The 16161-nt window shown below is 36.9% G+C and overlaps 1 protein-coding gene and 1 long non-coding RNA gene across 5 annotated transcripts in view; one reads left to right on the top strand and one right to left on the bottom strand.

Moving 5' to 3' along the window:
- The first annotated feature begins 414 nt into the window (after positions 1-414).
- The window catches only part of LOC306873083 (GRB2-associated-binding protein 1-like), a 97520-nt gene continuing 81773 nt past the window's right edge, over positions 415-16161 (top strand). For 3 of the 4 annotated variants that reach the window (XM_079422102.1, XM_079422103.1, XM_079422101.1), the window contains exons 1-2: positions 608-1058; positions 1148-1269. In XM_079422102.1, the coding sequence (XP_079278228.1) occupies positions 1198-1269 (72 nt within the window). In that variant the 5' untranslated portion in view covers positions 608-1058; positions 1148-1197. Of the gene's footprint in view, positions 1059-1147; positions 1270-16161 lie in introns of all 4 variants that reach the window. The other variant, XM_079422104.1, reaches the window with a different exon arrangement.
- Positions 5354-15005, bottom strand: LOC306873092. Its single transcript, XR_013784455.1, has 3 exons — positions 13551-15005; positions 8761-8806; positions 5354-5878 (listed from the first exon to the last, which is right to left on the bottom strand). It is a non-coding gene; the product is annotated as an uncharacterized lncRNA (long non-coding RNA).

The following is a 16161-nucleotide window of genomic DNA, read 5'->3' as shown; positions in this document are numbered from 1 at the left end:
GACTCTTTTCTGAGATTCGGTTCTTTTGAACAGTTCATTTAAAGATTCGGTTCAGAGGCAAATTCAGTGACTCTTTTACGCACTGACGTAATTACGTCTTCATGTTTTGAATATTACATGCTCTAAACAATAAAGCTAAATCTAGACACGCCTGGCTGTTCATTACTTTTTTGGGTTTTATTAATGGCGGTGTTTACTGCAATGTCCATTTCAGTATAAACATATATAGCCTATATAAAAAATAATTTAGTGCCTAAAATATAATTTGCAGTCACATTAAACAACACAAACACGTGTTTAGATTTCTTAAAGCTTTGGCAGATAAAATAATTATAGAAAAGCTATTATAAAAATATAATAATAATCATATACACTTTTATTAACACATCCTTCAGAGTGAGTTTGTGAAGCGGCTCAGTCGAATCAGTAAAAAGATCAAACTCCAACTACTTTATGATCGCAGTCATAATCCGGACTCAAGCGAGTTTTATTTGGGATTTGTTTGCACCGATTCTTTGTAATAGGAGCCAGTGTTTTCCCTCCGACGGGATAACACTCCAAGACTACATTTCCCATGATGTAATGCTCTCTATTCTCCGTCTTGAGCGACTTCTCCCTGCCTCCAGAGGCCAGAGGAGGCTGAGTTTAGGGAAAGTATCGACGGTTATGCTTGTCAATCAAGAGCCGTGGGGAGTGAAACTGGAGGGAAGGTCGACGATCGGGACGGATTTCTAGCCCAAAAAGCACTTCAGTGCTAATGCGACCATAATGTTTTGGAAAAATAAGGAAAAACCGTATATATTTTCAAGGAAACTGTTTTGGTTTACTTTGAAATAAGGTAATCAAGCAAAGCTTTCACTACGCCAAACTTGCATTTCAGCTGTGGGGGAAAAAACGAAAACAGCGGATAAGTTACACCGACACAGTGTGTAAATTAAAAGAGGGCTCAACTACAGACGGATATCGCTGTTTTTGATATATTCCTCTCGCTAGAGAAGAGGACTTCATCGCTGTCGGGAAGCTCTTCCCTGCGGACGTGCTGGAAACCAGGAGTGACGGTATTTGTGTTTGCTTTAATACACGCACTGAAAACATTTGGGCGCAACTTCCACCTCATATTTTGGGACTTCGGTTTCATGTGTTGCAGGCTGAGACACAAAACTTAAAGCGCGTGTTTTCCTGGAAGGATAGGAGAAAATGAGCGGAGGAGATGTGGTGTGCTCGGGGTGGCTCAGAAAGTCTCCACCTGAAAAAAAGTTACGGCGTTATGTAAGTAACACTTTAATCTTATTCAAATGCACTGACAGTGTTGTAACCGCAGGACTGTTGGGGCAAGATTCATGCAAATTTAGAGTAACGTTACGCTTTCCAACAACCGCAGGTTAATCACTGCTCGAGATCTGTCGGGCAAGGCTTTTTTTTGTTCAAAATGCTGACGATCCAGGAATAGTTTGAAAACCGGATCAGTTCCTCAAAAATGTGTGAGGCATGTGCATAATCCTTATTTGTGGCGTTTTGATCGGTTCTGTTGGACACACCTACCGGTGTTGGGAGATAACTTTTTTTGTTTTAGTTTTTTTTAAAGGAGCATCAAGTATTTTTTCTGATTACACTCAAATTAAGAGCAATTTTGAGAAATATCACTTAATAATGTTCACAACGAGTCTCTCCCATGCTAGTTTTGTAAAAAGGCTGTTTTCTCCTACACGGGCGGCGCCATGTTGACATCACATGACATAAAGCTACGAAAAATAATAACAAAAATCATGTTTGCTTAATATAGCACTTTTAGCTAGAGGTTTGGTTGTAAACATACAAGTAGGCCTTCATATAAATAGTTACAAGTGCAAACAGAACACAAGGACGATCACTCACAGCAGACAGAGAACTTGTGGTAGTCTGGTCAGTGAGGTGCTGCAGCTAGCCACCAATAATATGCCAAAAATCGTTGGAATTGAATCCAAGAAGGTCTATAAGTGGATGCATGTAGTATGAGATGGGGAAACAGAGACAAAAAGGAACAAGACAAAGTGTAAGAAACCGAACAAACTTCATGCATCAGTAAATATCAGTATAAGACAAGTCCAAAGTGTCTAGTACAGTTGGAAACGATAAGAGCCAGCTGTGCATAAACCTTAGTGATATGCTTATTGTTTTAATGGAATGTGGCTTGACCTGCAGACACCACTATCATGCATCTAAATCTAAACATGTTTATGTTGAGTTTACTCGTGCAAAAGTTGTTAGCAACATTCTTTTATGCAAGAAACAGTGACAGTAATTTGTTTGCAGTAGGCATGGCTCTTTTGAAATCTAATGATAACTTTTAAGTGTGGTTCAAGCCGAAAGCTATTGTTTATATGCATCAAGGTTGGAGAAAACAGTGCTGGTATGGATAGATTAAATTGGAATTACATTTAATGGTTATCATTTGCACTGCTTGCACCGATGGTCATTGCATTGACGGCTGGTTCCTCGATCTGTGTATTTTGAGTGTTTTGTATTAAATATATTGTCACCGTACATTTGCTGGGATTTCAAGGTTTTTCAAATATTTCACCAAATCCTATGAAATGCTTTTGTTTGCTGCTACTTTAGTTGCCAAAACGACTGAATACTTAACTCTCCATTCTGTCTGCACAGGATGACTCAATGCATTTAGTCATTCACGCATTGTATGTGTACCATGAGGTCTTCCCTTCCTCTTAATGGTAATATACACCAATAATCTGTAATGAAATCACTCACTTACAGCTCTGCCTGCTATCGAGCCCCAACCAAACATGTTAGAAATCTCCTTCAGGCTAGTGTTGTCAAAAATATTGATATTTCGATAAATATCGATACTGAAATATCTGAACGGTACCAATATTAATTTCCCGAAGTATCGATACACCGATACTAGCCGAGCTGTCACTTTCACTTCTCTCCAAAGGCGCGTGGACAAGCACCACACGTGACCGCACTCGTCTCCTTCGCTCTGGTTAAATAGCAAAAGTGAAGCGAATAGAAAGATGACTGCTCTGGTTGTTAAAGAACACAGCAGGGGCGTTATCTGTAGGGATCTATGATCTCCGCGATGCAGAGAACGCGCACGGAATCGCGGAATCCAGTCATAAAAACGGAATTTACAGTTTAACGCGGAATGTCACGGAATTTGTCAAAGTTTGGATGAATTAATCAAAAGTAGGTCATTACACTGAAATCAAATTGCGATTATGGACTAGTATCTGTAAATATTAAGCTGCAAAAGTCGATTTAAATATGAATCCTGCATGTTCTGCGCGTCTCTGTGTGAATGTGCTGCATGTGCGGTTGTGTTTACTAATGTGGCGCTCGCGGTGATTTCAGCGTCTGCCGTCTCAATGAGGACATAAATACATCAACAATATCTCCAGAACTGATCTGAAAGGCACTTTACGAGCATTTTACCATTTAATTTGAGTAAAACTAGCGTCATATCATACACACACAGAACTTTAAAAGTATTCACGGCAACCCGTCAAAATAAAAGTTCGGTTTAACTTAGCCTATTAAAGACCGTGTGCCAGAAATAGGCTATATTACTATTATTTAGTAGAATGTACATAATACTACTACTTACTACTGTTAATTTTTTTTAAAGAAATAATCACAAAATATTTACATTTTAATAGTAAATCCCCTTCATTTGCCAAAAATGTAAATGTTTAATTTTTATTAATTCAAATATAAATGAATTAAAATTGCTTTATGCCTTCATCTGATATCCAGTAAAATTTAAATACACAACACAGAATTTCTGAGGGGGAAAACACATTTCATAAGGCTAATGTAAGAATAAATAAAAATTGTTTGTATGCATTCACATAGCCTAATAGACATGCTAAAACACAGAATTTGGTAACAATAAAACATAAGGTGAGAAAAAAATAAAACATTTCATACGGCCCTAAACGTGTCATTTTTGTTACACTTTTAATAAATGAAATGTTAAATTGTATAATTTTCATGATTTTAATGAATTAGACATGGTTTTAGATTAATAGCATTTAATTTGACCATTAAAAAAAAAGAGTCCAGAAAAATTTAAACGGAAAAAAACGGAATCCAGAAAAAATAAAATGGAAAAAATTGAACGTAGAAAATGTTTTAACGGAATTTGGGGAAAAATAAAACGGATTTCATAGGGCCCTATATCTGGAAATATTTTGGTTATGAAGCAAATGAGAATTAACAAATAGAACTTTGGATTTTAATTAGTACATGTAATGTACATGCAAACGTTAGTTTCAATTAACATTTAACTAAGATTAATAAAAGATTAATAAATAAATCAAATGCAGTACCTCAAGACATTTTTTTTGTTCATGTAAAATATACCGCATGTTCTCGACTTGTTACATTTATCTTTAAATTAAAAAAATTACCCCCTTAATATTGTGGCAGTTTTTTTCACCGTGGTATCGAAAATGGTATCGAATATCGATATTTTTCAAGGTATCGTATCGAAGTTAGAAATTCCAGTATCGTGACAACACTACTTCAGGCTCATGTGATGCTTTTTTATTTTTATTGGATTCCTTTAATCTGGTGGAGCTCTGCTAGGTACGTTGCTATTGAATTCATGTTTTATCTCATTGGGCAATCAGCAACACGGTTTAGACTCAAGCAGCCAAGTATTTGGCATATTTTGCCATTGTTTAGAAGGAACATTCGAATGGCAACTATTGCATTTGGCCTTGTAGCTAATGCACATGCTTGAGAGATGGGGTGTGATTTCACATGCTTTAAGCTTCCAGAGTAAACGGTAGTCTGTTGAATGTGATGAGCAATATTTCATGGCTCCAAATCTAATTAAAATGATTTCTGAGTTCATCCACACAATGCTGTAATAAGATTAGATCCAAGAAAGAACATGTGCTTTGTTGTAACACAGAACGTTCTCACAAGTAATTTTTAGATTTCCTCTTGCTTGAGACATGTTTAAGCAAAGTGATTGTGGACAAAAGCCTTTGTAGTTGTTTAGTTGATTTTTTAGAGTGAGATGAGAAACTTTCCTTCCCCTTATCCCTCCTTTCTTGTTGCAGTAAGTTTACAGTCTAGGTTTACTATAGTTTTGAAGTGCCGTCCTCAACATTGATCTCAGCCTGTTTTCTGGTGCATGAAGGTGGAGTTGTCTCAAAGTTTCACATGTGGCTGATTAGGTCCAGACTGTTTTTATTGGAGCCGGGTGGCTACTAAAATACTTCTCCTCAAGAGGATCCCCATGCCAGGTGTACGGGCCTATTAGTGATTCTATATCTGTTTTTGACCCAGTTATGCATTGATCGACATCAATTTTAGCTACATATTGCAATTTCTTTTATATGGTGATTGCACTGAGAATCTTCAGATAACCCTGTCATTTTTGTCTGCTTCAGATGACTAGTAGACATCCTCCAAAAATGTACACTACCATTCAAAAATATTGAGGTTGGTATGGTAAGGGTTTTGTAAAAGAAATTGAGAAAGAAATGTTTCTTTCAGCAAATCAGCATATTAGAATGATTTCTGAAGGATAATGTGACACTTTTGCACAATAGAGAACTGTTTAATTAAAATGTAATGCTGTTTCAGTATTATTTTTATAGCAAATAAATGCAGCCTTGGCCAGCATAAAACGTTAAAAGCATTAAAAATCGTGCTGATCTCAAATGTTTGAACAGTAGTGTTTGTTGTTCTAAATCCATTGATTTGCTTCAACCTTCATTCTGTTCCCTCTTATGTCTAAATTAAATGGAGCTCTTCTTGAGTCTTTGAAGATAGTTTTTAGGGAGCTTATGTCCTATTCATGATTGGAACATTTCTGAAAAATCAGAAAAGACAAGGAACCAGCAGTCTCAAAACAGGATCCACTCTGTTTTATAATTAAAAAGATGACTATCATTTGCATCTGAAACTAGCTAGAAATTTGAATGCTTTGAACATGTTATGAAATCATAACCGTGGAAATGACCAGGGCTCCAAACTGCGACTAAAATTATTAATTTGCGAGTGAAGTTTTTGCTGAGGTCGCCACTGGCGACTATATATAATTTGCATGAAAGGACTTTTTTCCCGATTGTTTTGCGCTCACATCTTTTGTTATGTTCACGTATTAAACTTACATAAGACGATGCGCATCAAAGTTTTACTGAAAAGAGTTTCAAACAGTCCTCGTCTCTGCCGAACACAGTCTGCTGAACGCAGTGAGAGAGACCTGAAAGGGCCTGTTTACACCTGGTCACTTCATGCATTTTCTCTGATCGGATATCTATATGATTTGTTAAAACGTTTCGCCATTTACACTTGGCCACATAAATGTGTCTTCGCAAAACGGATATAAATCCATTCTTCAATTCCCGCTTCATATGCAAATATAACGGAGTTCACGGCAATGAAAGCAATGGATAATTTTATTAATTATCAGCTAATTTCAATATCAGAGACCGCAACAAGAGAGCGCGCGGCATCAGCACTGGAAAGATAGGCTAATCTCGCTACTTTTAATGAAGAAGATTGTGTGTTGAGCGTCTGTGACTTACTTTCAGGTTCATTCAGTTTGCGCGTCGCTTGCTGAAGAAATACTCCGCTACTCATCCGCGGTGATGCTTGTTGCATTGCGCTGTCATATCTGACTATAACATGCCACAGTGTTTCCCACAGGTTTGAAGGCAATGTGTGGTGGTCAGCCCGGGGGGGGTCAGATGTTTGTCCGGGGGGTGGGGGGGGGATTGCAGATGAAAATAACGATTGGATCCCTTAAAGGACAACATTCGGTGTAAGAGTAAAGAAACGACATAATTTATAATACGTTTATTTGATTCACAGCTGCTACATATAGTGTTTTGACCTCGATAGGGCTGCAACAACGAATCGATTAAATCGATAAAAATCGATTACTAAAAGAGTTGGCAACGAATTTGATAATCGATTCGTTGTATCGCGCGACGCGGAGGCGTTTGATTATTAAAAAAAAAAAAAAAAAAAAAAAAAACGAGCGCGGAGCGGAGTGAACACTCTCTCGCGCACAGATGCTAGCAGAGTTTGGTGCCTCACAGACAGGGCGGAGCTAAAATAAAAAACGAGCGGAGGTAGAGAAATCCGTGCGACCAAAGTCATCCAAGGTGTGGGAGCATTTCACACTAAATAAACAGAAAAAGTGAGTTAACTGCAATGCAAAGTGTCTGAACAAAGTAAGTGTGTGTGTGTGTGTGTGTCAGTGTGTGCGTCTGTGAGTGTGTGTGTGCATCTGCGAGTGTGTGCGTCTGCAGTGTAGTGTAGAGAACAAGTTCTGACATTCAAACAAATCCTGTTAAATTTTCTGATTTGTATTGTTCTTTATTTTTTATAAATTATTTATTGTTCTACAGGTGCGTATCTACGTGGTGGCCAGGGGTGGCACCGCCCTCCCGTCCCTCCCCCCTGAAATTTGGCTGGCCACCCCAGGTGCCCCCTCTACCAGATGTCTTGCGATAGGCTTGTTTTTAGTAAATTTCTAACTGAATCTGGCGTATCTTGGCATGTGTAGGCAGCTGCCTAGGGCCGCTTTCTTCTCTTCTTGATTAATTTTAGACATTTTAGCGTGATCTAAATGACAAATGTCGAGAGCGCATAATGTTACGCAATTATGTAATGCGCGAGCACGAATCTCTCCACTCGCAAGCGGATTTCCGTCACTCGCACAAAACTGGACGTGTGCTTTTAAATATACATTGTTATTTTATGAATTGGCTCGGGTCTTACTCAGATATTGTGTGTATGCTCAAACGTTATCCTCGCATCACTGAAGACCAGAAAAGCTTTTTTTTTCTAATTCAAGTGAAGAGTAGGCTTTTCTCACTAAATGGAAGCAAGCTGAATATAGTTAGCCTTCTCTAGTTATTAATTTTATTAATACTTATTTTAGTTAAGTGCTTAAATTGTAAATATGCATTTATTAAATTATTTTATGTAGTACATTTGTATTTTGTTGTTTTTGTATATAGTTATAGAAGCATATCAACCAGGTTCCAGAAATAATCACCAAGGCTGCTTCTGAAATAAGTGGGGGTGCTCTCTTAATGCACATTTTCACATATTTAGTCCCTTCTATTACTATCAATATGCTGATACTTCGAGAGCGAATCCTGCATAAATATGCAGATGTCATTCCCAAAACTTTGCAACATGTGTGTGGGCAAAAAACAAAGTTCTACATTTTAAATGGATTGCCTAGAAAGCTTGCAAAGAGCGCTCATAACCAATAAAGCTGTCACTCTTTGTTCATCGCGATCTCACAAAGTTCTGTGAGTACCAATGAATCTCACACTGTGCAATTAATAGCCTATATAATATAGGCCTATTAACATCATGTATCCAACCCCTCCCCCCGGCCACCCTCTTTTGAGGCAGTGCCCCAGACTGGCCCCCCCATTTAAAATGCTCTAGACACGCCCCTGTTGTTCTGGCAGCTCAGGTGGCACTTTATTTTAAAAAAAAAAAGTCTATATATTTGGCAGATGTAAAGCATACATTTGTATGTTTTTTGTGTTATTCAATTTTTTTTTTATTATTATTATTATAACAGCTCAGGGATGTTCAAGGAGCAATGTGTTTGTGCACTTTCTAAATATTTTAGTTCTGTTTTTGAATAAAGGGTTGGAAATGAATGCCTTGTTTTTGGTTTTTTAATCCGATTCATCGATTAATCGAAAATATAATCGACAGATTAATCCATTATTAAAATAATCGTTAGTTGCAGCCCTAGACCTCGACAACCCAACTAGGCTAGCCTACATTTTACCGCAAACTTGCGACTAGTTAACTTTCTAAAGAAGGCGCAATCGCGTTTGCTAAGGGTCGGGACTTACAGTAACATCAACACACTGAAACTATTGTATTCAGAATATAAAATATTTTATAGCACTTTTTAATCTGTGATTGTGTGTTAAAAGTGTTCACGAGATACCAACCTTTCGCCAGCCGTCTTCTCTCCACAGATGATCCAGACAGATGTGGTGTGCACGGAGGGGCTGTGTGTGTGTGTGTGTGTGTGAGGGAGAGACGCGTGAGTGACAGAGAGATGAAGAGAGAGCAGGGAAAGGAAATGCAGTTGAACGAATTCGCTGCGTGTTTTAAATAGCGTACAAAAGAATAACGAAACGCAATATGTGACGGTCGGTATTGATTTTTTTTTTTTTTTTGGTCGGTGACGGTGTTGAATCTGTGGCGGTCGGAATTTAATCTGTGGCGCACCGCCACAGATTCGTCTATGTGTGGGAAACACTGATGCCATATAGCCTATAAAACGCTCTCACACGTCTATTATTTTAATATTATGGAAGGAGTAAAATTACCATATGTGGTTTCAACAACCAGATGCATTTACACTTGTCCGGTTTCGCCCAGACCACCTCCTGAAGTGGTTCGAGCGATTGGATTTATATCCGTCTCGAATGCGTTTCGGATGGCATTTACACCTGGTCTTTTCAGGATCAGATAGCTATCCGATCAGGAAAAAATGCATGAAGTGGCCAGGTGTAAACAGCCCCAAAGTGCAAGTGCAGAAAAGCCGTGTCTATTTCGTGCACAACTTGAACAAACTTCAACAGGTAAAGCTGTCAGCTCTGCGGATACTGGCAATATCGTCAACAATTCTCATTTATAATCATTACTAATATAGCTTCTTCTTATCGAGATCTTAGTCTATATGCTGTGTTCTGTTAATGCATGGACTTCCTGTTATTTGAAGCGCACTTGCCATCCAGTAATTGCAAAAAGCTTTGTGCTGTCTTACTTTTTAATAAACAAAGTATCAGCTTTAAAATGCTACGAAATTCAAATGATGCGGTTTGGGTGCTCTTTAATGCGGACCACAAGCGCACACTTTCGGTAATATAAACACCAGTACCCCGCGTCCACACGGTCCGTGTATGCGTCCGGATCGCGCGAGCGGAGAGTATCGCACTTAATGCTCAGGCGCGATCTCTTTAGCACCTCAGTTAAAGCAGCAAGTGAACCCATTATATATTTCGATTTACTACTATAGTATGAAATGAACATGATCAAATGGTAGGCAATAAGAAAGCCTATAGTACAACTTACTGAAATGTTTTATGTAAAAGCTCATTGTTTCAAACTGAGGAAATGTATAAAGCTTGTAAACATTGCATTGTAATACATTTACCTCAGAATAACCACTCAGTGTCCATAAACTCATCAGTCAGCTAGAAAACTTAACTTATACTATTTTACTTATTCTGTTGTACATGATTCAACTCCTCCTATAAAATTGCATTTTACTAATGAAGAAAAACAGACTGAATGTGTGAAAGATGTGACAACATTTATAGGATGCACTGCACTCAGTTGCCAAGTGATGCTTATGGTCCATGATATTGGTACAGATTCTGTGTAATGAACAATTCTTTGTGACTGTATATTTCAAGTTGTAAAAGACTAGGGCTGCAACAACTAATCGATAAAATCGATTATTATCGATTATGAAAATCATCGACAACGATTCTCATTATCGATTAATCGGGTCTGCCCACAGTGTACGTCCAACTTCAGCTGGTTAGTCAAATTACGGCACTGAATAATGCATTTCTATGGACAAAATGCATCTAAAAATAGTGGAGGAAACAGAATGAGATTCTGCCGGAGAAGCACGTGATCCAAGCTGCCCAAAACATAATAATTCTTTATTTTAAGCTTTAAGTTAATGCATAAGAGTAATGGCTTGCCCTGTCAGGCGCTTTGACAGATGCGTGTGCGTCCTCATCGCAAAAACGTTCAGTTTACGGTCATATCCTTATCTATAAATGCCACAAATTCACGCGAGCATTTCCATTTTTGCATAAAGGTCCGTCCTGACAGTCTGTGTTAAGTTTAAAATACCGAATGAGCGCCGGCGCGCACGCGCGTCAGACGGACAGAACACAGTAGAGAGGGAGACAATTAATAGGCTTTTCAGCGCAAACATATCCACTGTGCTGAATTATCTGTTGTTGAAAGTTAATTTAAGGTTTAAAATAAATTAAAATATTTTATGAGAGTAGGAACTTTAAAGGGATTACAGCGTGTAATTGTCTGTCTGAATATAAACATGAGACGCTCCATAACGGCCTTTTACAGGATAAAGAAATGACGAGGTGACTGTGATCAAAGTAGTTCCTGCAGAACATTACTCTTACCTGTTGGTTAACACTGAGTTTGTGTTTTTATTCGTCTTTATTATTATCTTTATTATTTTAATTTTTAATAGAGGTTTAAACTATATTCAATTTTTACAATGCTTAACAAATTTATGTAAGTTTAACAATGTGTTTATGTAAGGTTTGTGCCACTGCTGCTCTAAAGTAACAGTATTGGTGATAACCAAAATCATTTTTCGGCTTTCTGTACTGGTTAGTACTCCAATATGTGTAAGCTCTTTAGTAACAGTAGTAGGCTATTTTTAATGCTATAATATCATTATTGCTGTTATCTATGAAAGAAAACCAGAGCACTTATTTTTTTTTGTATTTTTTATTTGAGTATTTTTTTTTTCGCAATACCCAATTGCAGTCAAAAAGTACATAAACAATACCAGCAAGAATGCAAGCTGTTATGAGGCCATTTTTTATTATTATGTCCAATAAATGACAATAACATTTTTAAATTTAAACAAATTTTTGACAAATTTCTAAAATATGTTTTCTCTTTATTATGATAAGTGGTCTAATAAATTAAGCACTGTATGTTTTCATAGCATTCAGTTGTCACGTTTGTTTGTAGAACATTGGGCAGAATGTGGAATAGTATTTTTTTTGGTCAATATTTTTTAATCCGATTAATCGATTAATCGAAAGAATAATCGGCCAACTAATCGATTATCAAAATAATCGTTAGTTGCAGCCCTATAAAAGACATTTAATTCACACTTTAAGTGAACCTTAGTCCCCCGGTCGACCTGATCATCTACAAGATGGATTAAAATGCTGATAAAGCCTAGAAAAGATAAGACATAAACGCATGACAAAATGATTGAAATGTTAAAATAGGGGGGGGAAAATAAAATGATAATAATAAAATAAACCACTTTTATTCTGTGGCACCTAAAAAAAAATTTGGCGCCTAAGTTTTTCTTTTATAGGAGCCAATGGCTCCTTACTCGATTTTTTTTTTGTCTGGAGCCCTGATGACACAATAGCATTTTGTTTCATTATATGAAAGATCTGAAATGGTGTCTAGCTTGTCATGAGAAGTTTTTGCATTTCATATTCTAAATCATGCTGTTATATGGACCAAAGGAAAACAGAAGATCAGCTGATTTTTCTGGAAAAAAAAATTCCACATACTCTGAATCCTCTAGAGCTACAAAGCTTTTAGCAGCATAGGGTCAAAAGTTTGATGTGTTTTTGACGGTTTGGCAACAGTTCAAGAGCAGAGCAGACCATTTGACTTGACTTTTTGCAGGGAATGTTCTTGATGGCTCAAAGAGCACAGTTCTTTACTGAAGGTCATCTCAGACAGGTAACAAGCTACTATAACAGAAGTAAAATAAAAGGGGCTACCTGAGTATAAAAATAGTTTTAGTCCCACTTTATTTTAAGCGGCCTTAACAACCGTATACTTTCCTTTAAATTAATAATTTAGTACAATGCACTTATTGTGTATATACATGTTTTTACGTTGTACTTATATTTAAAAAAAATACCTGCATGTAATTTCATCTGTAATTAATTTCTGTAATTAGTATTAATTAGTAATTAGTTAGAAATTAGTAATTTCTGTAAATCTTGTTTTTCTAAGGATTTTTTTATTTTTTTTATTTCCACTATCCGGGCACTTTTGGGGGCCGTAACGTGCTCAAAAACTCTTGAAAATTTCCACGCATGTTGGAATTCGCGGCCATTAGGACGCCTCAGAGGCTGGGACCCGGGCGTGACACGGGCTCTATGGCGCCCCCTGGAAAACTGTCAGAACTTGATGTATAGCTCACACATACTTGCACGTATTCATATGAAACTCGGTACACATATAGAACTCATTGAGCTGAACAACTTTCACACTGCATGTCATAGTCTCCGCCCAACAGGAAGTCGGCTATTCAGGGCTGTTTAAAAAGCGCATGCTCTGGAATTTGATATACTCCTCTGAGGATTTCCAAACGATTGCCACCAAACTCGGTGAACATGATCTCAAGACATTGGGGATGCTACATTGCGAAGAGATTTTTGATATCTCGAACCGTTTGCCCGTGGCGAGGCAATGAAGTTATGGTGGAAAATGAGACCCAGGAAATGCCTAATAACGTCCACATACATTGTCAGATTTTGATCAAACTTCAGTGGTTCGTTCATTGTATAATGCCAAACGGATAGATGCGACTTCTATAACTGAATGTTATAGCGCCACTAACTGGCAGCAGGAAGTGTGTCGTTTTTCAAATGCTTTGAATTCAGTATCTTATTTTTACTCTATTTGCTTCAAACTTCATCAGAATAATGTCAAAACACGGCCGATGTAAAACTGTGAAGGGAATATTGATATCTAAAATTATGTTGCCATGGCAAGGTGTCAACCTTGAAAATTCGTTTCTGGTGATTTTGAGGCAGATAACATGTTTAGAATGTCATGAAACTCAACACACATATTAGTATTAATGATAGTTAGACACTGGAAAAAGCTCATAAACGGGCGTGGAAGAGGCACTCTATAGCGCCACCTTTTGTCAAAAATGGGGGGGGGTTAGTTTTAGCTACAGACACCAAACTCGGTACATAAATTGATACCATTAAGCCGGACAACTTTCTAATTTACAGTCATTAGCTACGACAAACAGGAAGTCGGCTATATTTATTTTAATGTGTTTTTTTTTTTTTTAAATCAGGCTGTAAATAAATTCATACTCCTCCAAGCAGAAACAAGTAATTCACACCAAACGTTTTTCAACATGATGCTAAGATACTGAAGATGCTAAATTGTGAACAGATTTAGGATATCTTGAACGGTGTTTTAATGGCAATTTATTAAAGTTACAGTAAATAAGAGCACAATTTTTTTTTTTTTATCTTTTAAGAGCAGCTTCCAAACACTTCATAAAACATTTCATACACAGAACAAGTCATTCTGGGGAAATTTGATTAATTTCATGAATTTACAATACACTATGGAGAGCAGAAAATTTAAAAACTACCAGACAGCTTGATGTCACTCTGCTTCTGTTGTGTGGGGTGGGGGTGGGATGAGGATGTGGGTGAGAGAGAGAGAGGGTCTGTTTAAACTTTTGTTGCTTTAATAGTGGTTTAAATGTAACAGTAAAACAGTTCAGCTGACAGATGCATACTAAGCTATAATGCAGGTAGAAATATTTCACGAATACATGGATAAATAAAATCGTTAAAAAATGCTTATAAATCATTAATCATTATCAAGGTTTTGATAACACTTTATAATAAGGTCTCATCGATACCATTAATAAGATTACATTATCTTAAAACTTTTTTTTTTTAGCTTGTTGATATTTATACAGACTCAAAGCCTCATCTCCTGAGCCACTGCACAAAGGAACAAAATATATCCAACACAATAATTTTAATAAAGTTCAGTTTAACCATCTGTTAGGCTACGTTTACATTAGTGTGTGTTCATTTTAAAACACATAGCTCAGACAGAATCATCATTTCTAGGTTGTTGAAGACTTCAAGAAATCTAAAATCTTCATCCATTTTCATAAGTGGGTGTTTTATTTTCTTTCACCATATGTTTTATTGTTATTAAATTGTGGTGTAGTATGTCTAATTATTTGAATGCATAAAAACAACTAAGTTTATTTAAATTTATTCTTAAAATAGCCTTATGAAATGTTTTATTTTTCCTCAGAAATTCTGTGTTCTGTATCTGGTTTTCAAATGAAGACAAAACATTAATTTAATTTATCTTTAAATTATTGAAAATCAAAGTTTATTTATTTTGGCAAACAAAGGGGGGTTACTATTAAAATTAAAACATGGAATAACTGTTGTGTGATCTTTACTAAAAAAAAAAAAAAAAAAGTTTTAATAATTTTAATAGTAGCCTAGTAGTAGCAGTATGTACTGTCTGCTGAACAATATTAATATATTTCTGCCGCAGTGTCTTCCGAGTTAAACCAAACTTTTATTTTGACGTGTTGCCTGGAATACCTTTACAGTTCTGTGTGTATATGATATGACGCTAGTTTTCGTCGAATCAAACGGTAAAATGCTCATGAAGTGAGTCTCAGAGCAGGTCTGGAGATGTTGTTCATGTGTTTATGTCCTCATTTAGTGAGACGGCAGACGCTGAAATCACCGCGAGCGTCACGCGCGCTTCAGTCTGTGTGTAACGTTAGTAAACAAACCGCGCGATATAAAGACCGGACTGCTCCGTGCGCTTTCGAAACGCTCTTGCGGAGGTCAAACACTGATCAATCAGCACGTCGCCGTTTCTAGTCAAACACACCTAGTGCTGCAGGATTATTGGCTCACTGACGGTGATGAGATTAACCCCTTAGGTATCGAAATTTGGTACCGAACGACAAGACGTTTTTCGATACTCGGGGCAATTTGGTCGGTGCCTAAAAAGTATCGAACTCTATACCCAGCCCTATTTTTTACAGCATTTATTAATCTTTTTAATGTTAGAAAAATAGTCATGTTCAAAAGATACAACTTTAAATAGTTAGTTCATCCTTTATAAAGCAATCTCTCAACATTACTAGTCATTAGTAAGCAGTTAATTAATAGTTAAATAATTAAATAATTAGGTCTCATTTGTTAACATTAGTATGAATAATAGTATTGAATAGTATGAACTTACAATGAACTAACAATGAACAAAATATTTTCAATGAAAAGTTGTGATTTTCTAGACTGATATGGCAAGGAACTATACTCTCGTTCCGGCGTAATAATCAAGGAACTGCCGTACCATCGGTGCAGCAGGCGCAATGATATTACGCAGCGCCTGAAAGTAGTCCCCAGCTATATCATAACTAGTTACCTAGTCATATCAGTGACACATCAGCCTAGAAAATCGCAACTTTTCATTTTCCGTCAGTCTTGGTGCACGATGTAACTACAGAAGAGTCAAGTTATAAATAGGAAAATTTTAGGAACTCTTTAGTCATTTTTGATGACCAAATGATAAAGGTCTAATCCGATTCAATGATCA

The sequence above is a fragment of the Barbus barbus genome, assembly GCF_936440315.1.
Source record: "Barbus barbus genome assembly, chromosome: 7".
Classification (NCBI taxonomy): domain Eukaryota; kingdom Metazoa; phylum Chordata; class Actinopteri; order Cypriniformes; family Cyprinidae; genus Barbus; species Barbus barbus.
Note: the sequence above shows the minus strand (reverse complement) of the source record. Positions and strands in the feature narration are given on the sequence as shown.